The following is a 26477-nucleotide window of genomic DNA, read 5'->3' as shown; positions in this document are numbered from 1 at the left end:
TTGACTATTCATGCTTAGCCTTTCCTCCTCATGTCTTAAAAGAATAAATGTTTTTATTCTCTTCAGAAACGGCAAGCTCATCATGCTTGACACAAAGTCATTGACCCCCAGAATCATAAAGATATATATATTTTTAACCACAAACCTGTTGATAAAAGCTTATTTGAGGAGCTGATCCATCAAGTCAATTAAGGCATCATTCTAATGATGTCATCATTTTCAAACATTCAGTCACTTGTTGATATTTTGCTAACATTCTAAAAGCAATATGAGCTAGAGGACACAATGGCCTGTGGTTAAACTTTATTTTATTCCAGGTCATCAGTTTCTCCTGTAACATCTCCCAGGCTAACACCCAAGCCTAGCTAGCATGAAACCTATGCTGTCATTTAGCCACTAGATGGTTAAGAAAATGACATATGTTTGGATCCATAAACAACTAAACACAACTCTACAACCGAAGAACACTTCCGGGACCGTTTTTTAAAACGTACATTGCTCAAATCCGCTTTTTGTTGATAACTCTGCGAGACATGGTCGGAGGCCTACACGTTAATTGCTCGTCCTCCACATTAGGAAGGTTGCGTAGGCCTACACGTTAATTGCATTTATTTCAATGTTTTCAAGAAGTAAAACAAATAGTCGGATAATTTACACGTCAAAGAAAAGTGTCTCAGCTCAACGAAATTGCAAATACAACTGAAAATAATACTAAACTATACATGCAATGAAGTGATTTTCATTTTTACAATGGTTGTGAATTCGTTTGGCTTTTATCATTGTATCAATTTATATTCATCCAATCAATGTGATCACAATGTTGAATGATAATGACCAAATCATTGTCGCATGTTTAAAGAGACAGGGTTGGCGTGAAAATTGCAGGAGTGGGGATGGTGAAATCAGCTGTTCAACAAGCTGTTCAATCAGCTGTCAATCAACGGATGGGCCATCAGCTCAAATCAGCTAATCAACTCAGCCAGGGAAACACAAACATTATCGGTTTTGACACCGTCCATTAAACATGCCATAAAATCTTCCGTCGGAGAAGAGGCCATTCACCAAACTATTTTAACAAACTTTGATATTGCATTTTGTCTCTGTTCATTCAGTTAAGCCTTCACTTGCTTCACATGGGCTGCGTTTTTGTGTGTTTTTTATTTTTAAATCAGTTGCGCTCCATTCCCTAGGCTACCTCACTATTCTCAATTTCATCTTGTCTTTACATCTTATATTAACGGCCTATGTGGGCAATTTGTTTTGATAGGCTACAGTAGGCTATAGTTTAGGTCAGTGGCGTTCGGTGATGTTTAAGATAAGGGAGGAAGTTTATATATTCATGGCCTTATTTCTATTACTGCTAATTGTCGTTCATATTCTATTCTCCCAGCTCAATGTAACATTGATTAGTTTAGGCTACTATATGATACTCAAATTTTCCCTATAGCCATCATGAGGTTGCTACAACCTAGCCTATGAATGAATGTTTACAACGTAGGTGCACAGGTCGAGATATAAAAAAATAAATAAAGGTGACAGACAGTGACACATTCAATACCGCCTTGCACACTCTTGCCTGCATCAAGCTGATCTAGGGTGTAATCATTAGTCCAACAGTTGGAGAGTTTCTATTGGACAAATTCAGGTACGTTTATCCCCGTTTTGTTCCGTTTGCATCCGTTTAAGAAATGTTTTTCAACAGAATCGGCGGAATGAATACACCCCTGATCACACACAAACACAGTTCACTTTCATAGCAAAAAACAAACAAACTTTCCAAGCCAGACCTTCATGTCATAAACGCTAACCACTACACACAACCTACATCGTTGTCACCATATTAGCTAACATCTTAGTCAACAAGATAACTAATGTAAAGAATACTGTGTCCATAATAAGTATATAGGTTATAGGTTGAGAGCTTTTGTGAAAGAGCACAGCTAGAAAGATATGGCATATAGAAACCGGATGGACATCATGAAAATGATCAGAGAGGTTGAGGGTAGAGGAAGATCAGGAGTACAAAAACAAAATATAATTATTGTAAAATTGACTGTGTCCATAAAATGTATATAGTATGTATAAGCTGGAAGTAGAGGCCTAAGCATTGTGGAGGGGTGGTGGGGTTGGAAAGTAATAAAGGGAAATATATTTTTTTAAAGGAAGTAAAAAAAAAAGTTGACTTAGTCAACATAGCTACTAGAACTAACGCGTTAGTAAACCCACTACAATCTTGCAGTAGAGTGTACAGTCAGAAAGCAGTTTAGCAGTTACGAAGGGCAGGCCCAAGTAGCAATAAATTAATAAAACCAAAAGCTTACCTTGACTTGGAAGAATTCCAGTGTTGGATAGCCTTAGCCAGCTAGCTAACATAAGCATCCCTCTCTGTTTGAGCCCGGTATTTGAGTAGGCTAAACTAGCTAGCTGCATTCACTAGCTAAGTGAAAGTGAAAAAAATACAACGAAATATAGCTAGCTCTCTCTCTCTCTCTCTCTCTTCTCCTTCATTTTTAAATAAATACATTTGTTAAAAACTGTTAAACTATTGTCTTTCTCTCCCTTTGAGTCAACTACTCATCACATTTTATGCACTGCAGTGCTAGCTAGCTGTAGCGTATGCTTTCAGTACTAGATTCATTATCTGATCTTTTGGATGGACAACATATCAGTTCATGCTGCAAGAACTCTGACAGGTTGGAGGACGTCCTCTGGAAGTTGTCATATTTACTGTGTAAGTCTATGGAAGGGGGTGAGAACCATGAGCCTCCTAGGTTTTTTATTGAAGTCAATGTATCCAAAGGAGGACAGAAGCTAGCTGTCCTCCGGCTACACCATGATGCTACCCTACAGAGTGCTGAGGCTGCTGTAGACCTTCATTGCAAAACAGTGTGTTTTAATCAATTATTTGGGAACGGGAATATATTTAGTTGAGTTTTATCTAAAAAGGATAACTTTTTAAAAATCGTTCACTATTTTTATTTTTATGAATTTCACTGAGGCGGATGGTCCTCCCCTTTCTCCTCTGAGGAGCCTCCACTGGTTTAGGTGTAGCCTACGGCTGCATTTTGGATAAACTTGACACTTGTATGTCATAGTGTAGAACAAAATTTATATTGCGTTATTAATCTATACTGAACAAAAATATAAACGCAACATGCAACAATTTCAATGATTTTACTGTGTTACTGTTCATATAAGGAAATCAGTCAATTGAAATAAATAAATTAGTCCCTAATCTATGGATTTCATATGACTACGCAGGGGCACAACCATGGGTGGGCCTGGGAGGGCATAGGCCCACCTACTTGGGAGCCAGGCCCACCCACAATGGTTGTTGATGTGCATGGATGCATTTCAGATACATCTTTGTACATTTGAATGTTGAAGTAATAGAACCTAGCTCTACAGTAGCAGTAGGACATTTCTTAATAAAATGAATGCTTTAGTGTTTGAGTGAGCAATAGGGTGAGAGAAGGATTTTGCTCACAGGCCCTGGTCTGAAATGACTTGACTGCCCCTGCATGGAGAGAAAGACAACTGTTGGTTTTCATTGAATCTATCTAAATCATGAGGCTCATTTGAATTTCCTGATGCGCAGGAAAATTCTCTGTGACAAGGGAGTGATCAAATCATGTATGTGTTTTAAGTTTTACTCTCCCTCCTATTCCTTGACACAGTCTATCACAGCATAATTTTCTGCCTTTGCTATTTTAGCTTTCCTCCTTCCCTCTGTCCATCCAGTTGATTTGGTGGACGAAATAAGCAATCCGGTGGAATGTTTAGTGTTAGGTTATGATTAAAGCCATTTCTCATCACATTGTCATTCAACAGTTTATTGACTTGCAGAGCTCATGAAAAGGCCATGCATATGTACTGAGTAGCTTTGAAACACAGGGACGTGTTTTTTTCTGGTATACCTTGTTGTCGAATAGAGGCAGGAATGCTTTTTGCTGCTGGCAGGGCTGATGTTTCCTGCCTCAGGCATGTGTTCTTGTTACATAGTCTTTTCTCAGCATCCTTTCATAAAAAAATTGCTGAGTTAATTTTATTAGTAATAATGGCTCTGCGTGAAGTGCTATAAGAGGCATGTTGTTCCCATGTCTATTGTCATGGTGGATAAATACAACCAGACGTGTGTTGATACAATGTAAGAGTATCGAATGTACCTACTGTTTGGTTTCTATTAGTTTTCTATAGCGCCTTGGTTGGTTTATATTCTCTGTAAGTTTACGCTCCTCAAAACACTGTGGCGTGTGAGTGCTGCTGGGATATCTATCACCTCAGTATACTTTTGTATGCGTCACTGTAGAGTCTCTTTCTTGGGTTGTTATGTGTGAAGCCAGAAGCAGAGTGTAAAACTGAGTGTAATACTGCAAACCATGCGCAGGTCTTTGATGCATGATGTGTTGAAATGGGTTGTCTATTGATCAAATAATTGGAATGAGTGTGAAACTTGAACCGGAAAGAGTGTTTTTGGAGAGAGTTCCATGTACCATCGAACTCGCCACATGTCCCCAGAACAGTAGTGTGACAAGGGAAAACTGTGAGTACACAACATGAAGGGCCATATTCAATTTTGAAATCTATATAGACACAAACAGCTGCTAGCTGTTAGTAACACAGGAACATGTGGAAGGGGATCAGGACTAACTTACTTATTATCTTGACATTTCTAAAGAGGAAGTAATTGACTTGCAGATAACCACTAAAAACTACCAATGAGTTTTAGCACATGGCCTTTATCCAGATTGCAGATTAATAGTTAATTTGTTTTACAAAGTGGTGACTGTTTCTCTCTAAATGGTTTCCTAAGTGCAGTGCACTGCACTTGTACTCAAAGAGCACCTTGTATTCTCACAGCTCTGGGAGCTATATTCTGCTACTCTAAACTTGAGTGCCCCCGTAATGGTGTTTATATGCCTATGGGGTTAAAATTGTGGGTTAAAATCCCACTACTGCCCTAAACGTACGGCAGAGGATAAGACTCAAGGTTTATTGTCAATGCTATCCTCGGAAGCCCAGGCTTCTCAAGTTTGGTTGGAAAGCCACGCAGCAGATAAGTTAATAAATATGACATGAGAGTGTGGCACTCAAGATTTCAAAATGTTCTAACTGCAACCCCTGGGAGATAGCTCTGTGTGTGCACAGAGGGTGGATCATCTCTGCAGTCCAAATACTGACGTTACTCCAGGGACATGAGCGCGTTTGCTTCGTGCCGGATTCTGGTAATTAGTTTGGGGGAAGAGAGTATACCTAGGCCTGCACACACAGTGTGTGGGAACTGTGGAAGGCATCTCACTTCTGTCCTTTCTGCTCGAGGGAAATTAAGATATGATCTGCGATTATGGAAGAGAAGAGCAGGGAGGGGAGGATGACACAAGGGGTGTTATGCTGAAAAAGAGACCAAATCAAATCAAATTTTATTGGTCGCATACACATATTTAGCAGATGTTATTGTGGGTGTAGCAAAATGCTTATGTTCCTAGCTCCAACAGCGCAGTAATGTCTAATAATACACACAAATCTAAATAGGAAAATAATGGAATTTAGAAATATAGAAATATAAGGACAAGCAATATCGGAGTACAGAGTTTGTGTGTGTGTGCGCGCACATTTGGAAAGTATTCAGACCCCCTTGACCTTTTCCACATTTTGTATAACATTTATAAAAATAAATAAAAATTCATCATCAATCTACACAAAATCCCCCATAATGACAAAGTAAAAACAGGTTTGTAGACATTTTTGCAATTTTATAGAAAAAGAAAAACGGAAATATCAAATTTGCATAAGTATTCAGATCCGTTACTCAGTACTTTGTTGAAGCATCTTTGGCAGCAATTACAGCCTTGAGTCTTCTTGGGTATGACGCTACAAGCTTGGCACACCTGTATTTGGGTAGTTTCTCCCATTCTTCTCTACAGATCCTCTCAAGCTCTGTCAGCTTGGTTGGGGAGCGTCACTGCACAGTTATTTTCAGGTCTCTCCAGAGATGTTCGATCGGGTTCAAGTCCGGGCTCTGGCTGGGCCACTCAAGGACATTCAGAGACTTGTTCCGAAGCGACTCCTGCGTTGTCTTGGCTGTGTGCTTAGGGTTGTTGTCCTGTTGGAAGGTGAACCTTTGCCCCAGTCTGAGGTCCTGAGTGCTCTGGAGCAGGTTTTCATCAAGGTTCTCTCTGTACTTTGCTCTGTTCATCTTTCCCTCAATCCTGACTAGTCTCCCAGTCCCTGCCACTGAAAAACATCCCCACAGCATGATGCTGCCACCATCATGCTTCAACGTAGGGATTGTGCCAGGTTTCCTCTGGACGTGACGCTTGGCATTCAGGCGAAAGAGCATCTTGTCAGACCAGATAATCTTGTTTCTCATGGTCTGAGAGTCCTGTAGGTGCCTTTTGGCAAACACTAATTGGGCTGTCATGTGCCTTACTGAGGAGTGACTTCCGTCTGGCCACTCTACCATAAAGGCCTGATTGGTGGAGTGCTGCAGAAATGGTTGTCCTTCTGGAAGGTTCTCCTATCTCCACAGAGGAACTCTAGAGCTCTTTCAGAGTGATCATTGGGTTCTTGGCCACCTCCCTGACCAAGGCTCTACTCCCCCGATTGCTCAGTTTGGCCAGGAGGCCAGCTCTAGGAAGAGTCTTGGTGGTTCCAAACTTCATCCATTGAAGAATGATGGAGGCCACTGTGTTCTTGGGGACCTTCAATGCTGCAGAATTGTTTTGTGCCTCGACACAATCCTGTCTTGGAGCTCTATGGACAATTCCTTCAACCTCATGGCTTGGTTTTTGGTATGACATGCACTGTCAACTGTGGGACCTTATATAGACAGGTGTGTGCCTTTCCAAATCATGTCCAATCAATTGAATTTGCCACAGGAGGACTCCAATCAAGTTGTAGAAACATCTCAAGGATGATCAAATGAAACAGGATGCACCTGAGCTCAATTTTGAGTCTCATAGCAAAGGGTCTGAATACTTATATAAATAAGGTATTTCTGAATTTTGTCATTCTGGGGTATTGTGTGTAGCTTGATAAGGAAACACATTAATGTAATTAATTTTAGAATAAGGCTGTAACGTAACAAAATGTGGAAAAAAGTCAAGGGGTCTGAATACTTTCCGAATGCACTGTGTATATACATATATCTCAACATCAGTGGAGGCTGCTGAGGGGAGGACGACTCATAATAATGGCTGGAACGGAGTCAATGAAATGGCATCAAACACGTGTTCCACTCATTCTGCTCCAGCCATTCTCACGAGCCTGTCCTCCCCAATTAAGGTGCCATCAACTTCCTGTTATTTACATGTACAGTACCAGTCAAAGGTTTGGACACACCTACTCATTCCAGGGTTTTTCTTCATTTTTACTATTTTCTACATTGTAGAATAATAGTGAAGACATCAAAACTATTAAATAACATGTGTGGAATCATGTAGTAACCAAAAAAGTGTTAAACAAATTAAAATATATTTTATATTTGAGATTCTTCAAATAGCCACCCTTTGCCTTGATGACAGCTTTGCACACTATTGGCATTCTCTCAACCGGCTTCACCTGGAATGCTTTTCCAACAGTCTTGAAGGAGTTCCCACATATGCTGAGCACTTGTTGGCTGCTTTTCCTTCACTCTGCCGTCCGACTCATCCCAAACCATCTCAGTTGGGTTGAGGTCGGTGGATTGTGGAGGACAAGTCATCTGATGCAGCACTCCATCACTCTCCTTCTTGGTCAAAGAGCCCTTACACAGCCTGGAGGTGTGTTGGGTCATTGTCCTGTTGAAAAACAAATGATAGTCTCACTAAGCCCAAAACAGATGGGATGGCATATCGCTGCAGAATGCTGTGGTAGCCATGCTGGTTAAGTGTGCCTTGAATTCTAAATAAATCACAGACACTGTCACCATCAAAGCACCCCCACACCACAACATCTCCTCCTCCATGCTTTATGGTGGGAACTACACATGCGGAGATCATCCGTTCACCCACACCGCGTCTCACAAAGACACAGCGGTTGGAGCCAAAAATCTCCAATTTGGACTCTAGACCAAAGGACAAATTTCCACCGGTCTAATGTCCATTGCTCGTGTTTCTTGGCCCAAGCAGGTCTCTTCTTCTTATTGGTGTCCTTTAGTAGTGGTTTCTTTGCAGCAATTCGACCATGAAGGCCTGACTCACACAGTCCCATCTGAACAGTTGATGTTGAGATGTGTCTGTTACTTGAACTCTGTGAAGCATTTATTTGGGCTGCAATTTCTGAGGCTGGTGAACTTATCCTCTGCAGCAGAGGTAACTCTCAGTCTTCCATTCCTCTGGTTGTCCTCATGAGAGCCAGTTCCATCATAGCGCTTGATGGTTTCTGCGACTGCACTTGAAGAAACATTCAAAGTTCTTGAAATGTTCCGTATTGACTGACCTTCATGTCTTAAAGTAATGATGGACTGTTGTTTCTCTTTGCTTATTTGAGCTGTTCTTACATAATATGGACTTGGTCATTTACCAAATAGGGCTTTCTTCTGTATACCCCCCCCCCCCCACCTTGTCACAACACAACTGATTGGCTCAAACACATTAACTTTTAAGAAGGCACACCTGTTAATTAAAATGCATTGCAGCTGGTTGAGAGAATGCCAAGAGTGTGCAAAGCTGTCATCAAGGCAAAGGGTGGCTCTTTGAAGAATCTCAAATATAAAATATATTTTAATTTGTTTAACACTTTTTTGGTTACTACATGATTCCATACATGGTATTTAATAGTTTTGATGTCTTCACTATTATTCTACAATATAGAAAATAATACAAATAAAGAAAAACCCTGGAATGAGGGTGTGTCCAAACTTTTGACTGGTAGTGCATGTGTGTGTGTGTGATAGGATGTACAGTGGGGAAAAAAAGTATTTAGTCAGCCACCAATTGTGCAAGTTCTCCCACTTAAAAATATTTCATCATAGGTACACATCAACTATGACAGACAAAATGAGAAAAAGAAATCCAGAAAATCACATTGTAGGATTTTATATGAATTTATTTGCAAATTATGGTGGAAAATAAGTATTTGGTCACCTACAAACAAGCAAGATTTCTGGCTCTCACAGACCTGTAACTTCTTCTTTAAGAGGCTCCTCTGTCCTCCACTCGTTAACTGTATTAATGGCACCTGTTTGAACTTGTTATCAGTATAAAAGACACCTGTCCACAACCTCAAACAGTCACACTCCAAAGTCCACTATGGCCAAGACCAAAGAGCTGTCAAAGGACACCAGAAACAAAATTGTAGACCTGCACCAGGCTGGGAAGACTGAATCTGCAATAGGTAAGCAGCTTGGTTTGAAGAAATCAACTGTGGGAGCAATTATTAGGAAATGGAAGACATACAAGACCACTGATAATCTCCCTCGGTCTGGGGGCTCCACGCAAGATCTCACCCCGTGGGGTCAAAATGATCACAAGAACGGTGAGCAAAAATCCCGGAACCACACGGGGGGACCTAGTGAATGACCTGCAGAGAGCTGGGACCAAAGTAACAAAGCCTACCATCAGTAACACACTACGCCGCCAGGGACTCAAATCCTGCAGTGCCAGACGTGTCCCCCTGCTTAAGCCAGTACATGTCCAGGCCCGTCTGAAGTTTGCTAGAATGCATTTGGATGATCCAGAAGAGGATTGGGAGAATGTCATATGGTCAGATGAAACCAAAATAGAACTTTTTGGTAAAGACTCAACTCGTCGTGTTTGGAGGACAAAGAATGCTGAGTTGCATCCAAAGAACACCATACCTACTGTGAAGCATGGGGGTGGAAACATCATGCTTTGGGGCTGTTTTTCTGCAAAGGGACCAGGACGACTGATCCGTGTAAAGGAAAGAATGAATGGGGCCATGTATCGTGAGATTATGAGTGAAAACCTCCTTCCATCAGCAAGGGCATTGAAGATTAAATGTGGCTGGGTCTTTCAGCATGACAATGATCCCAAACACACCGCCCGGGCAACGAAGGAGTGGCTTCGTAAGAAGCATTTCAAGGTCCTGGAGTGGCCTAGCCAGTCTCCAGATCTCAACTCCATAGAAAATCTTTGGAGGGAGTTGAAAGTCCGTGTTGCCCAGCGACAGCCCCAAAACATTACTGCTCTAGAGGACATCTGCATGGAGGAATGGGCCAAAATACCAGCAACAGTGTGTGAAAACCTTGTGAAGACTTACAGAAAACGTTTGACCTGTGTCATTGCCAACAAAGGGTATATAACAAAGTATTGAGAAACTTTTGTTATTGACCAAATACTTATTTTCCACCATATTTTGCAAATAAATAAATTAAAAATCCTACAATGTGATTTTCTGGAATTTTTTCTTCTCATTTTGTCTGTCATAGTTGACGTGTACCTATGATGAAAATTACAGGCCTCTCTCATCTTTTTAAGTGGGAGAACTTGCACAATTGGTGGCTGACTAAATACTTTTTTCCCCCACTGTATAGACAATATGGACAGTATATGGATAGAATATATAGTATATTTGTGGTCCTCTGTAGCTCAATTGGTAGAGCATGGCGCTTGTAATGCCAGGGTAGTGGGTTCGATCCCCGGGACCTCCCATACGTAAAAATGTATGCACACATGACTGTATGTCGCTTTGGATAAAAGCGTCTGCTAAATGGCATATTATTTATTATTATTATAATATGAAGGATAGACTAGTGTATGTACAGCAATAGTTAAATAGGATAGGCTTTAACTACAGTATATACATACAGTATGAAGTGGGTAAAACAGTATGTAAACATTATTGAAGTGACCACTGTTCCATGACTATGTACATAGGGCAGCAGCCTCTAAGTTGCAGGGTTGAGTAACCGGGTGGTAGCCGGCTACTGACAGTGACTAAAGTTCAGGGCAGGGTATCGGCTCGTGGTGACTATTTAACAGTCTGATGGCCTTGAAATAGAAGCTGTTTTTCAGTCTCTCGGTTCCTGCTTTGATGCACCTGTACTGACCTCGCCTTCTGGATGGCAGCCGGTTGAACAGAAGACTTGGCTCGGGTGGCTGAGGTCCTTGTTGATTTTCTTGGCCTTCCTGTGACACCGGATGCTGTAGATATCTTGGTGGGATTAACACATTGTAAGTGGTGATACGTTTGGGTGTCCTTCAAAGGCTACGGGGAATGGACTGAATGTTGAAAAAAAAGTTTAATTGGTGTTTAAGATATCATCTTTAAAGCTGAGATCCGCGAAAGGTGAAACAGCACCACTGGCCACCCCAGGCACATTTGTTACTGTTTTTGTTTAGAGGGAATGAGCATCCAGCATCGTGGTAATAAAAGTACATACTCTGCTGTTTGAAAAAAAAAACGGTGTTCCCTGACTGTTGTCATGAATTTTTGATTGATAGCCCAGTGTCCAAACACTGGATTTAAGTATCCAAATTCTTAATCAATATGTTGAAAAAGGTCGTTATAATTTGAAGACCTAAACATTAAAATTGCTCTCTACACATACGTGTCACACTTGTGTTCAGATTACTTGAATTTTGCTAAATTAGTACCTTATAAACTGCACACGCACCAATATTTACCAAGCGGTCAGTCTAGACTGGAATTGATTAGCTTGTTCTACTGTAATCAATAGCGCACACAAATGAATCACTCACATCAATATGGTATTGAAGTCAATGGAAGTGGGACAATAACTGCTGCGACATGTACTGTTTGCATTCTTTTTAACAGACAAACCTCAAAGAACTTGGGTATACTACATATACCAGTTGAAGCCAAGATCAATGATATAAAGAATGATGGAAAAAAACTTTGAAGTATTGAATTGAAATTATGGGCAGAAAGACATTCAACTCCATCTTTCATCAAATCTGATGGCTTATTCATCACAAAACCATTTGATGTTGCCACATTTTTGTGCGACTTAATTCATAGGAAAATCTATTTAAAATTTTTTGGGGGAAACTTCGGAACAATATTTTGAAAGTTATAAGGGCAATGCATTATGAGCAATGGTGTTCTACACTGCCTTTTTTTTGTGTCCCACATTTATTTATATAAAAAAATAAGTTTTGACAACCCAATATTGTTAATCAACCAGGTTGTCGCCTAAATAATTATAATATAATAGTAGCCTTACGTTGTTTAAAAATAATAATAATGCCAATACTGTTTTCTATGCTTGTTTTCACTTAATACTTTGGGATACTGGTGTACTTGTAGTCAGAAAGGCCCTTTTTTCGTGTAGGCAACAGTAGGCCTACACCATTTTCTTCATAGCGCATTTCATATTTTGTGGAGCCTACATTATACAATTTCTTTCATAATGTATTTTATACAAGACTATGTTGAATATTATGAGGGTTGCCAGATTGGAGAAGAAATACAGATATACTGTATATATATTTTTTTGTGGTATCGATGAAGGTATTTGATTGGGGAATGGGGATACTCACAGCTGTAGTCGCTGCCAAAGGTGCTTCTACAAACTATTGACTCGGGTGTGAATGTCAATGAGATTTCTGTATTTATTTCCTATAAATTTGCAAAAGTGTTAAAAAACATATTTTCCTTTTGTCACTATAGGGTATTGTTTGTAGATGGGTGAGAAATAACATATATTTAATCCATTTTGAATTTAGGCTGTAACACAAGAAGTATGTGTAATAAGTCAAGGGGTATGAATACTTTCTGAAGGCACTGTAAATGTATGGATTATCCCATTGCTAATCCCAAAAATTGCCAAAGACACCAACCACCCTAGCCATGGACTGTTCACTCTGCTACCGTCTGGCAAACAGTACTGAAGCACCGGCTTTCAGACCGGTATGAGACAGCTTCTACCCCAAGCCATAAGACTGCTAAATAGTTATTTAAATGGTTACCCGGACTATCTGCACTGACACTATCTTGCACTGACTGTTTGTACACTAACATGACTATATACAGTATACACACTATATACACACTCACTTACACACACACACACACACACCAACACATACACACACACATACACACTTTTACACTCATCATATGCTGCTTCTACTCTGTTCTTGACTCTTTTTATTATATATTCTGAAGCCTAGTCACTTTACCCTGCCTTCATGTACATATCTACCTCAAATACCTTGTACCTCTGCACATTGATCTGGTACTGGTACTCCCTGTATAGAGCTCCATTCTTGTGTATTTTATTCCTCTTGTGTTACTATTTATTATTATTTGTATTATTCTTTAAATCTGCATCGCTGGGAAGGACTCGTAAGCAAGCATATCACGGTAAAGTCTATACCCGTTGTATTCGCTGCATGTGACAAATACAATTTGATTTACAACGCTATGTTGTTTTTGCAGTAATGTTGATCATAAAGTATGGTAACATTGACAATTGTGGTTTAGCAAACAGTCTGTGACTACCAGATTTTTATGTTAAAGCTAGAATCCTTCATTAAAACTATAACAAAGTGGTCATCCCGCCTGTGTTTTGGTAAAAAGCTGATGGAGGGGCCTGGAGAAATGTAACAACTCTGAAGTTCATAGACAGAGCTATGCATGCAAGGAAAGACCATATCAAAATTCTAGTTTTAACCATGTTTTGAAGCTATATAGTGTTTGTTTACATCTACATTGTTTTCAAAAATTTGAGTAAAACAAGCTTATATTTTGGGTTCTGATGGGGTACTACAATTGGACTAAACAATGGGTATATTTCATTCATGTAAGTCCAAAAATGGATGTAGCAAATAAGAATTGTAGTTCATTCTGTAAAGTCCAATCCCTTTATTGACTCATCGATGTTGCAAATTTTAAGGACTGTTTCTAGACTGTAGTCACTTCTAGGTCGCTAGCAATACGGCTAAAGAGTCTGGTGGAAACCAGTTTCCTAAAGTGCTGACTGAGATACATTTGAGTGCACACTATTCCAAGTTAAACAACTAGTGAAAAAAGTGAAAAAGGTTAGTGCCCAATTCCACATTTTGTTGTGTTACAGCTTCAATTCAAAATGGATTAAATAGATTTTTTCCCTCACCCATCTACACACAATAACCCATAATGACAAAGTGAAAACATGTTTTTACAATCTTTTGCAGATTTATTGAAAATTAAATACAGAAATATGGCATTTACATAAGTATTCACACCCCCGAGTCAATACTTTGTAAAAGCACCTTTTGGCAGCGAATACAGCTGTGAGTCTTTCAGGGTAAGTCTTTTAGAGATTTCAACACCTGAATTGTGCAACATTTGCCCATTTATTCTTTTCAAAATTCTTCAAGCTCTGTCAAATTGGTTGTTGATCATTGCTAGACAACCATTTTCAGGTCTCGCCATATATTTTCAAGTAGATTTAAGTCAAAACTGTAACTCGGCCACTCAGGAACATTCACTGTCTTCTTGGTAAGCAACTCCAGTGTAGATTTGGCCTTGTGTTTTAGGTTATTGTCCTGCTGAAATGTGAATTCATCCCCCAATGTCTGGTGGAAAGCAGATTGAACCAGGTTTTCCTCTAGGATTTTGCCTGTGTTTAGCTCCATTACGTTTCTTTTTTATCCTGAAAAACTACCCAGTTCTTAACAATTAGAAGCATACCCATAACATGATGCAGCCAACACTGTGCTTGAAAATATGGAGAGTGGTACTCAGTAATGTGTTGTATGTTTGGGGCAAATCCAATAACACTTTACATTCAGCACAAAAAGTTAGTTGCTTTGCCACATTTTTTGAAGTATTACTTTAGTGCCTTGTTGCAAACAGGATCTATGTTCTGCAATATTTTTATTCTGTAAGGCTTACTTCTTGTCACTCTGTCAATTAGGTTAGTATTGTGGAGTAACTACAATGTTGAACCATCCTCAGTTATCTCCTATCGCAGCCATTAAACTCTGTAACTGTTTTAAAGTCACCATTGGCCTCATGGTGAAATTCCTGAGCGATTTCCTTCCTCTCAGAGTTAGGAAGGACACCTATATCTTTGTAGTGACTGGGTGCATTGATACACCATCCAAAGTGTAATTAATAACTTCACCATGCTCAAAGGGATATTCAATGTCTGCTTTTTTTTATTTTGAGCCATTTACCAATAGGTGCCCTTCTTTAGCACCTATTGGTAGAGCATGGCGCTTGTAACGCCAGGGTAGTGGGTTCGATCCCCGGGACCACCCATACGTAAAAATGTATGCGCACATGACTGTAAGTCGCTTTGGATAAAAGCATCTGCTAAATGGCATATTATATTATATTTTATATTATTGGAAAACCTCCCTGGTCTTTGTGGTTGAATCTGTGTTTGAAATGCATTGCTCGACTGAGGGACCTTACAGATAATTGTATATGTGGGTTACAGAGATGAGGTAGTCATTTTTATCATGTTAAACACTATTTTTGCACACAGAGTGAGTACATGCAACTTATTGTGACTTGTTAAGCACATTTTTACTCCTGAATATATTTAGGCTTGCCATAACAAAGGGGTTGAATAATTAATGGCCATTTCAAGTCATTTCATATTTTCCTTTTTAATTAATAAAAATAATAATTGAAAAACATAATTCCACTTTAACATTATGGGGTATTGTGTGTAGGCCAGTGACTAACAAATCTGAATTTAATCCATTTTACATTCAGGCTATAACACAACAAAATGTGGAATAGTTCAAGGGGTGTGAATCCTTTCTAAAGGCACTGTAGATAAAGTTTGTGTGTCATGCAATACATCCATTGCAACATAGCTTGGAGGAGAAGAAAATGTTTCAAGACTGAGCTTGTTTTGCGCATTCAAAAATAAGACTGGAAACCCTTTCATCTTGGTATGTCAATCCACTACGTGGCTGTGTGAAGTGTCAGCCACACTATTTTAATCTAAGATCAAAGCATTGTTCCTTTTTATAATTTTCCTTTAGAATGTAAACTTTAATTCGACACATACATCAATACTGCCGAACATGTCCATCTCTGTGTTCTCCAGTAGAGTGGGATAAGCTTGAGTGAGAGGATAGAGGAACCAACTCATTATTTACTCTATTGGACTGGACTTGAAGTTGAAGTGATGATATTTGTCTGCACACGCTCCATGCCCACTTCTGCATCACTGCTTGGATGAACTGGGCTTGAGAAAACCGCTGCTGACTTTTTTTGCTTCTAATTGGACTTGCAGGGTGTATGTTTGTGTGTCTCCGGATTTATTTATATCCTGATGCCGCTGTCCTAACCCAGCAGATCCGCAAAGGCCAGAAGGCAACGGCAGTGAGTCATCAACCACTGTTGAATAAGGCTGGAATACGGTCTTAACCTTAAGTCTTGTATATGGTCTGGGATTGGATTGTTTATCAAGTCACATTTTCTTTGTCACATGCGCTGAATACAACAGGTGTAGTAGACCTTACAGTGAAATGCTGACTTACAAGCTCTTTCCCAACGATGCAGAGTTAAATAAGAAAATAAAAACACATGAGAAATAAAACACACACGAATGAAGCTACAGGGAGTACCAATACCATATCAATGAGCAGAGGTACGAGGTAGTTGAGGTAGGTATGTACATGTAGGCGGGGGTAAAGTGGCTTACCCTTTATTGTAATGATATAACGTTACTCACTTCAGCAAATAATTATCAAGTTCCATTCTCCTTCTAGACTAGAGGATGATACATTGGTACTTATTCAAATTTCCATTTCTATTAGCACACTGAAGGGCATGATTAACAACCCCCGTTACAGCAGGAAATATTGTAAATATTGAACTTTCTGCCAATTTAAAGCATAAATATAATTGTTTTCATGAATAACCTAATTTCAAAAGACACACAAACACCATTGTCATGCAGTGTGCCATTGCCCTTTTGCTGTTTGCCTCCGTTGCTGGGGAAACACCTTATGGGTGGCGTGTCAGAGCGATGATGTCATGTAGAGTGTGTGCTGGCACATCAAATCAGGTTTAATGTCGCTCTGCGTGCCCTCCGGGGCCGGAAAAGGAAAACAAACTCAAACATCCACGAGTCATTGCCGGGATATGTGTTAATAATAAGGGACCTTCTATGAGGGCCTTGGCAGTTTGAACGGAGAGTGGTTTATTTTTAAACCATTCTGCTAGGGCTAGGAGGTTTTGCCAGTTGACACAAAGAGAAGATAGTTCAGTGTCTGAAAGTCCATGAAGCAGTTAGGCTTTTCTAAGAGTGTAGTGTGGATGAATATTGCCCTGAAGTGTCTAAAACCAACTTGAGACAGTGGGCCTTAGAGATGGTGTCAGTCACTTTACCTTTTTCCACACAAGCACACACATCCGCTTGAATGTCCAAGGGCCCATGTGCTGAGTGCTGTAACATAACCATTAGCGTCACACACACACACTTCTACCAATATGGCCTTTGAAAATGGCTAGTGGTCCATGTGCGGAGGCCTGAGTGCAGTGACGTGACCATCAGTTAGAAAAGCTCCAGGCCTTTAGGGACCAGGAGTGTGAAGTAAAGTTTCTCAAGCCCTAGCACCAGATGGACTGGGATCACTAAACCACTGCTGGTGCATGACCAACACCCTGCTTTTCTACAAACCACACACACACACTCACATACTCCCATTTCACACACAGAACTGACCACATTTGTCTACAAACACACATGCTCTCATGCGTTTGCACATAGACACAGAACACACCCCACTGCTCAACAAACATACATGCACTGACACACGTACATACACAACACATACATACCCCCAAGCATTTATACACAATCTGCTTTTCAACAAACACACATGCGCTCACACATGAACATATACTGAACAAAAATATAAACGCAAAATGTAAAGTGTTGGCCTCATGTTTCATGAGCTGAAATAAAAGATCCCAGAAATGTTCCATGTGCACAAAAAGCTTATTTCTCTCAAATGTTGGTACAAATTTCTTTACATCCCTGTTAGTGAGCATTAATCCTTTGCCAAGATAATCCATCCACCTGACAGGAAGCTTATTAAACAGCATGATCATTAAACAGGTGCACCTTGTGCTGGGGACAATAAAAGGGCGATCTAAAATGTGCAGTTTTGCCACACAACACAATGCCACATGTGAAATTGGCATGCTGACTGCAGGAATGTCCACCAGAGCTGTTGCCAGGCATAAGCTACGGAAAACGAACACAATTGCATTTTATCGATGGCTATTTGAATGCACAGAGATACAGTGACGAGATCCTGATGTCCATTGTTGTGCCATTCATCCGTCGCCATTACCTCATGTTTCAGCATGATAATGCACAGCCCCATGTCGCAAGGATCTGTACACAATTCCTGGAAGCTGAAAATGTCCCAGTTCTTCCATTGCCTGCATACTCACCAGACATGTCACCCATTGAGCATGTTCGGGATGCTCTCGATCAATGTGTACGACAGTGTGTTCCAGTTCCCGCCAATATCCAGCAACTTCACACAGCCATTGAATAGGAGTGGGACAACATTCCACAGGCCACAATCAACAGCCTGATCAACTCTATGCGAAGGAGATGTGTCGCGCTGCGTGAAGCAAATGGTGGTTTCTGATCCATGTCCCTACCTTTTTTTAAAGGTATCTGTGACCAACAGATGCATATCTGTATTCCCAGTCATGTGGGGGCCTAATACATTTATTTCAATTGACTGATTTCCTTATATGAACTGTAACTCAGTAAAATCTTTGAAATTGTTGCATGTTGCGTTCATATTTTTGTTCAGTATGCATACACATAACATTTTTAATTTTAATGCTGCAAAATGTGTAGACTGTGCAAGGGTTGTACACATAAACATACTGTACGTACACACACAAAGACATACACAGCAGGCATAAAGTGTTCCTGGAAACATGGGTCACACCAAAGCTAAAGAACTCCGGGCGATAAAGTGCTACCAGAAGAATCATCTTGTATAGCTAGAAAAATAACAATAAAACAAAATCAAATAGAGAATTTAACTCCCCAAAAAAACCTGGTTTTGAACCGCCCACGTCGGGCTTTCATTGTTTGCCTTATTTCAGCACTGACAATACTACCTCAATCACAGAACAAGACCACAAGAAAGGTGAAGGTAAAGACCCCGCATTCTCTCCTTTCTCTCTTTCCACCCAAGGACCCCTGGGGTGGGGCTTTAAAGTAACCAGTGACCCTTGAACGACACTGCAGAATCCGACTGCATGGGATAGGTGGTGGTCGGGCAATGAATACTTTCATGCTCAGATGCTCGTCCCCGTAGTGGAAAGGGAAATATCCTGGGCTTTGGCTAAGCTTCTGGGAGAGGGTTTCCATCTCCGGTCGCATACTCCGGTCTCAATCCCTAGAGTTTATTATCCCCTATACCACAACTATTACCACAGAACACAATATTAACACACACACAATAACTGGTAGAAATATATTCACCGGAGAAAAAACCTGTTGTCTATACTATGCCAGTACTAGAAGGCCAGTGGAAAAAATGTCAGGTATGTGTGTGTTATGAAATCATGGGATAATCTAATGCCAATGCTAGGTTTTGTTAATTTAATTAGGACAGAAAACAGTAATAAATAAATAAAAATGTGCAATAGAAAATTAGAATGAGCGTCCCGGTAGTTCCTCACTGTTCCAGTGTTCTTTTTCCATTTGATGCCTAATGAACACGATCCTGCTCTCTCTGTCCCCCAGGGCCTTGTGATTGAGCGCATCGGCAGAAGACCCCTCCTCATCTTCGGCTTCAGCGCCATGGCCTTCTTCTTTGGCCTTCTCACCGTGTTCCTCAATTTCCAGGTCAGTGCAGCCTAACCACTATGCAACACACACTCCTCTGAGTCATGTCTACATGTCAGCCACATCAGTGAACAGGTTGCTGTCTTTTATTAAGACTGGAATTCAATGAAGTCATGAATCTAGAGTGACATTGTTGTCCTTGTGCTGTTAAAATTCAGAAGAAATGCAATACGCCTGCCACAAGCCTTGATTCCTGACAGTTTCACAAATGCCCTGGAATATAACCTCTTGACATCATGCAATAGGTGTTTTTGGGACCAATATTTCCAAAACACTATATCCACCAATTTTTCACATTTCTGTTTATTCATCAGAAATGACTGCTTATGGGTAACTTCATGTGTGTGTAAATATTACCGCTCTCAGATTTTTTATTCATATATTTGAGATGTGTATGAAAATTAGTTTTTTTTTGCAAAACACTATATACTGTATCCATTGTTTAGCAGGAATGGAATGTTTGTATCCTGTATATTTGACTGTGATGTGTGGTTGTCTCACCTAGCTATCTTAAGATGAATGCACTTACTGTAAGTCGATCTGGATAAGAGAATCTGCTAAATGATTAATATCAAATGTAAATGTTTTACATACAGATCTATTTTATTTTATTATTTATTTTAAATACTGATGTCACTAATTATTTGACTGTGTAAAACATATTTCCGTGTAAAACTTATTTCTCTGAGAGTGAGGCGGATATATAGCATTTAGCAAAAGAACATGATTATTTGTCTCTCTGAAATGAAAACATCAAGTTATACAATTTAAACAAATACATGACTGTCATTGAACAACCCCAGGACATGATTAGATAGTGAAAAAACACACCAATCTCTTTCATATTTTTTTCATCAATAAAAGCTAATTTACCAACATTTTCGAAAATGGATATACAGTGCATTCGGAAATTATTCAGACCCCTTGACTTTTTTCACATTTTGTTACGTTACAGCCTTATTCTAAAATTGATTAAATTAACAATGTTCCTCATCAATCTACACACAATACCCCACAATGACAAAGCGAAAACAGGTTTGTAGAAATGTATTAAAAAATAAAAAATAAATGGAAATACATTATTTACATAAGTAGTCAGACCCTTTGCTATGAGACTCAACATTGAGCTTAGGTGCATCCTGTTTCCAGGTGCATCCTGTTTCCATTGATCATCCTTGAGATGGTAAATTCAATTGATTGGACACCTGTCTATATAAGGTCCCACAGTTGTCAGTGCATGTCAGAGCAAAAAAACAAGCCATGAGGTCGAAAAAATTGTCCGTAGAGCTCCGAGACAGGATTGTGTCAAGGAACAGATCTGGGGAAGGGTACCAAAACATTTCTGCAGCATTGAAGGTCCCCAAGAACACAGTGGCCTCCATCATTCTTAAATGGAAGAAGTTTGGAACCACCAAGACTCTTCCTAGAGCTGGCCGCCCGACCAAACTGAGCAATCGGGGGAGAAGGGCCTTGGTCAGGGAGGTGACCAAGAACCCGATGGTCACTCTGACAGAGCTCCAGAGTTCCTCTGTGGAGATGGGAGAACCTTCCAGAAGGACAACCATCTCTGCAGCACTGCAACAATTAGGCCTTTATGGTAGAGTAGCCAGACAGAAGCCACTCCTCAGTAAAAGGCACATGACAGCCCGCTTGGAGTTTACCAAAAGGCCCCTAAAGGACTCTCAGTCCATGGGAATCAAAATTCTCTGGTCTGATGAAACTAAGATTGAACTCTTTGGCCTGAATGCCAAGCATCACATCTGGAGGAAACCTGGCACCAGTACAGAGATATTCTTGATAAAAACCTGCTCCAGAGCGCTCAGGACCTCAGACTGGGGCGAAGGTTCACCTTCCAACAGGACAACGACCCTAAGCACACAGCCAAGACAGTCCAGGAGTGACTTCGGGACAAGTCTCTGAATGTCCTTGAGTGGCCCAGCCAGAGCCCGGACTTGAACCCGATCTAACATTTCTGGAGGGACCTGAAAATAGCTGTGCAGCGACGCTCCCCATCCAACCTGACAGAGCTTGAGAGGATCTGCAGAGAAGAATGGGAGAAACTCCCCAAATACAGGTGTGCCAAGCTTGTAGCGTCAAACCCAAGAAGACTTGAGGCTGTAATCGCTGCCAAAGGTGCTTCAACAAAGCAGTGAGTAAAGGGTCTGAATACTTATGTAAATATGATAATTCCGTTTTTTATATATACATTTGTAAAATTTTCTAAAAACCTGTTTTTGTTTTGTCATTATGGGAATTGTGTGTAGATTGATGAGGGGGAAAAAAACATTTAATCCATTTTAGAATAAAGGCTGTAACGTAACAAAATGTGGAAAAAGTCAAGGGGTCTGAATGCACTGTATAGCGTTTTGTAAACACATTGCGCAAATCCAACATTCTGCCCATTGCAAATAAATTGTGGCTTATTTTGAGGGTTACTACAAAAAATGATTAATTCTTCAAAAACTGTTTCATACAGATAACATCTATCCAGCTCACTCTCTCTATCTTTGTAGGGAAGAATTGTGCTCATGTAACGTTAATAAATGAATTGAGCTTATTTACACAGTTATGCTTCTTTAAGCATGTTCCTCTCTCCTAATTAAAAAGGCATGGGACTAAAATAGCATTCTAAGGGCCCTCACCCTTTTTTTATTAAGCCTACTGATATCTTGTTTACATTTCTAGTCATGCAAAATGTTCGAAACCCAAACAAACCAAAATACATGGATAAAGGAGAGGCGGAGAGAGAGAATGATGTCCCTTCTGAATGGTTTGTTTTACACTGAACAAAAATATAAACTCAACATTCAACCATTTCAAGATTTTCCTGAGTTACAGTTCAAATAAGGAAATCAGTCAATTGAAATAAATTAATTAGTTATGTTGAAACATGAGGATCTCGTCACAGTATCTCTGTGCATTCAAATTGCCATCGATAAAATGCCATTTTGTTCATTGTCTGTAATTTATGCCAGCCCATACCATAATCCCACTGCCGCCATGGGGCCCTCTGTTCATGTTGACATCAGCAAACCGCTCTCCCACACTACGCCATACATGCTGTCTGCCATCTGCACGGTACAGTTGAAACCGGGATTCATCAATGAACAGCACAATTCTCCAGTGGGCAAGGTGAGCATTTGCCCACTGAAGTCGAATACGATGCCAAACTGCAGTCAGGTTAAGACCCTGGTGAGGACGACGAGCACGCAGATGAGCTTCCCTGAGATGGTTTCTGACAGTTTGTGCAGAACGGTTGGACGTACTGCCAAATTCTCTAAAACGATGTTCTGGTAGAGAAATTAACATGACATTCTCTGGCAACAGCTCTGGTGGACAATTCCTGCAGTCAGCATGCCAATTACACGCTCCCTCAAAACTAAAAGACATCTGTGGCATTTTATTGTGTGACAAAACTGCACATTTTAGAGTTGCCTTTTATTATCCCCAGCACAAGGTTCACCTGTGTAAAGATCATGCTGTTTAATCAGCTTCTTGATATGCCACACTTGTCAGGTGGATTGATTATTTTGGCAAAGGAGAAATGCTCACTAACAGAAATGTAAACAAATTTGTGAACAAAATGTGAAAGAAATACTATTTTTGTGCGTATTAAAAAATTCTGGGATCTTTAATTTCAGCTCATGAAACATGGGACCAACACTTTCCATGTTGCGTTTATATTTTTGTGCAGTGTTGTTTAAAAAATGGTTAGTTCTGGCCACATAATCTGAAGACTTGGGTTCCAGCCGCCCTTACAAAAAATGTGCAGTTTCATATGTGAAACCATGTTTTCACGTATTCAATTTAGAGTTCCACGTTAACTCCACATTTTCACGTGAGGAGAATAACATGTTTTCACCTCACATGTGAGTTGCAGTTTCACGTGAAATTTGTAGTTTCACATGAGAAACGGATATGAAGTTTCACATGTGAAAAACACTTGGGGGTGTGAAGAACTTGCAATTCCACATGTGAAAATCAAATTTGCAGTTTCACCTGTAAGAAAACTCCACATTTACTTCAATGTTTGTAAACAAATGAAATGTAAACAAATACTGTATAGCCTAAAATATGGTTAAAACTATAGTCTATGGATTTGAGTGGTTGCATTTCTCCAGCCCCATCCCTCAGCTTTTTACCGAAACTGTGAACGCTTTGTTAATGTTTTAATTAAGGTTTGCCGCTTTAAACACCTTTAATAGAGTAACAGTGTTATTATATGGTGCAATCCTCTAGTGAGTGAGTTACTTTTGTGCAATTAATATCAAGCAAAACTTTAAGAACACATTTTTTGTATTGCAAACAAAAATAATAACAGTGAAAGCATAATATTAACCCTAAAGTATTGATAGCAAAACAAAATATTGCAAGGAAATTGTTAAGAAAAAATAATAATCAATTAAACATTTGTTATGATAACCCAATTCAATAAATGCCTCCCTCTTTCCTGCAATTTTCCCTATCTTTGGTTATGTTACCCTGGCCATTGCTTTCGCTGCCTTTTTTCCAATTGCAAGTATTGTCACATTTATTCCAGCAACATAGCACCCTGAGTCCCACTGCTGGTTTGCATCTGAAGTTAAGTAGAGTCGGTCCTGGTTGGTGCCTGGATGGGAGACCAGATGTAGCTGGAAGTGGTGAAATAATTGTGTCGGAAAATGTTTTAAAACATTTGAAAAATGTACTTGTGAAACTTCACACGGGTCCGAAAACCATGACGTGAAAAAAAGAAATTGTCTGAAAAATGTGTCCGAAAACCACGTTTCTTTTTTTTTGTATGTACTTTTTTGTTAGGGCGTGCTAACATATAGTGCATAACTACACAGCATCACTTTCACTCACAACAAGTATCTATGCAATTTTTAATTCATCAACCAGCTGTGTTTATTCAACAGTCAATCATGTCATCCACTTTGAGTGTCTGTCTTGTTTGACGCCTGCTACGTGAAGGAACACCTTGGTTGAGACGCAATACTGCAGCTCTTCTCACAAAGGCCAACATAGGAATACACCACAATGAACAAACAGAGCAAAACTTTACACTGAATATTAGAACTATGAAATGGGTGCACTGTTTATAGATATAAAACAGAGAGACATATTCTAAATGAAGTATACAGACTCTGGAGAAATAATGGTGCTCCCTTACGTTCTCTTTATCTCTTACAGGACCAATATTCATGGATGCCCTATCTCAGTTTCACCTGTATATTGGCTGTAATTGCCTCCTTCTGCTCCGGTCCAGGTAAAGCTACAGATTTTTTCTCTCTGGCGCTCTCTCTCTCTCTCTCTCTCTCTCTCTCTCTCTCTCTCTCTCTCTCTCTCTCTCTCTGCGATAGAAGTTGAATTTAAGTACTGTATGTGCAAGCTTGCTGGGTATAATTGTAGATTAGCATCATGTATGAAGTGAGACAATGATTAGGAAATAATGACATTTATCGGAAATCAAACCTAATTGCCATAGTTACTACTCTATGAAATAAAGCCTATCCCTGGACAGAGGAGTTTATTGGCAGTTTATCGGAATTGGAAGGCGTTCCAGTGTACTTAAACATATTGGATGAGTAAGACCGCCACTGTGCCTGTGAGAAGAGTCACCACGGTAGGTGCTGCAATAGATTAGGACATCAATTAGCAGGCCACCCTTGGCGTTTCTGTTATTTTTAGCACATGCTATGCATTTGGTATGGCGTGCGCTCAACGGAGGTGCACGATTGGAGGTGCGTGAAAAGGTTCAAGGGGAGCCTGTCACCAAGCATTTACATCCCATTTGAATAGCGACACCCGCTGGGAAGCTTAATCTATGAGCCCAGTCCCTCTCATCCGCCCCGGAATGGTGAGTAAACCTGGACCAGCGGGAACCGATGTGGGATCTCAGAATCACCTTACCACCCACCTGCAGTGACTTCAACATAAATGGTTTTTCATACCCCCCGTGGGAATCGAACCCACAACCCTGGCGTTGCAAACTCCATGCTCTACCAACTGAGCTACATCCCTGCCAGCCATTCCCTCCCCTACCCTGGACGACGCTGGGCCAATTGTGCACCGCCCCATGGGTCTCCCGGTCGCGGCCGGCTACAACAGAGCCTGCATAGCACATCAAATGAGCTCCTCCCATATGGAAAAGTAATATATGCCAATACAGTGGCTTGCGAAAGTATTCACCCCCCTTGCCATTTTTCCTAGTTTGTTGCCTTACAACCTGGAATTAAAATTGATTTTTTGTGAAACAAACAAGAAATAAGACAAAAAAACAGAAAACTTGAGCGTGCATAACTATTCACCCCCCCTCCGCTGGTGTACATTCCATTCCAAGACTCCTGTAAGTCGCTCTGGAAAAGAGCGTCTGCTAAATGACTAAAATGTAATGTAAATGTAAGACATTTCAGTATTTCCCCTTAAACCACACAAGTGTTGCTTTAGCAGTATGCTTAGGGTCATTGTCCTGCTGGAAGGTGAACCTCCATCCCAGTCTCAAATCTCTGGAAGACTGAAATAGGTCCCTCAAGAATTTCCCTGTATTTAGCCCCATCCATCATTCCTTCAACTCTGACTAGTTTCCCAGTCCCTGCCAATGGAAAAACATCCCCACAGCATGATGCTGCCACCACCATGCTTCACTGTGGGGATGGTGTTCTTGGGGTGATGAGAGGTGTTGGGTTTGCGCCAGACATAGCGTTTTCCTTGATGGCCGAAAAGCTCAATTTTAGTCTCATCTGACCAGAGTACC

The 26477-nt window shown here is 40.3% G+C and overlaps 1 protein-coding gene across 1 annotated transcript in view; it reads left to right on the top strand.

The window, feature by feature from the left end:
- LOC121575516 (solute carrier family 2, facilitated glucose transporter member 9) overlaps nucleotides 1-26477 on the top strand; it is a 182208-nt gene that overhangs the window by 21402 nt on the left and 134329 nt on the right. Inside the window, exons 8-9 of the mRNA XM_045223329.1 lie at nucleotides 19640-19741; nucleotides 24914-24989. Coding sequence (XP_045079264.1) covers nucleotides 19640-19741; nucleotides 24914-24989 — 178 coding nt within the window. The remainder of the gene's footprint in view (nucleotides 1-19639; nucleotides 19742-24913; nucleotides 24990-26477) is intronic.

Source organism: Coregonus clupeaformis, chromosome 10, assembly GCF_020615455.1.
Source record: "Coregonus clupeaformis isolate EN_2021a chromosome 10, ASM2061545v1, whole genome shotgun sequence".
In the NCBI taxonomy this organism is placed as follows: domain Eukaryota; kingdom Metazoa; phylum Chordata; class Actinopteri; order Salmoniformes; family Salmonidae; genus Coregonus; species Coregonus clupeaformis.
Note: the sequence above shows the minus strand (reverse complement) of the source record. Positions and strands in the feature narration are given on the sequence as shown.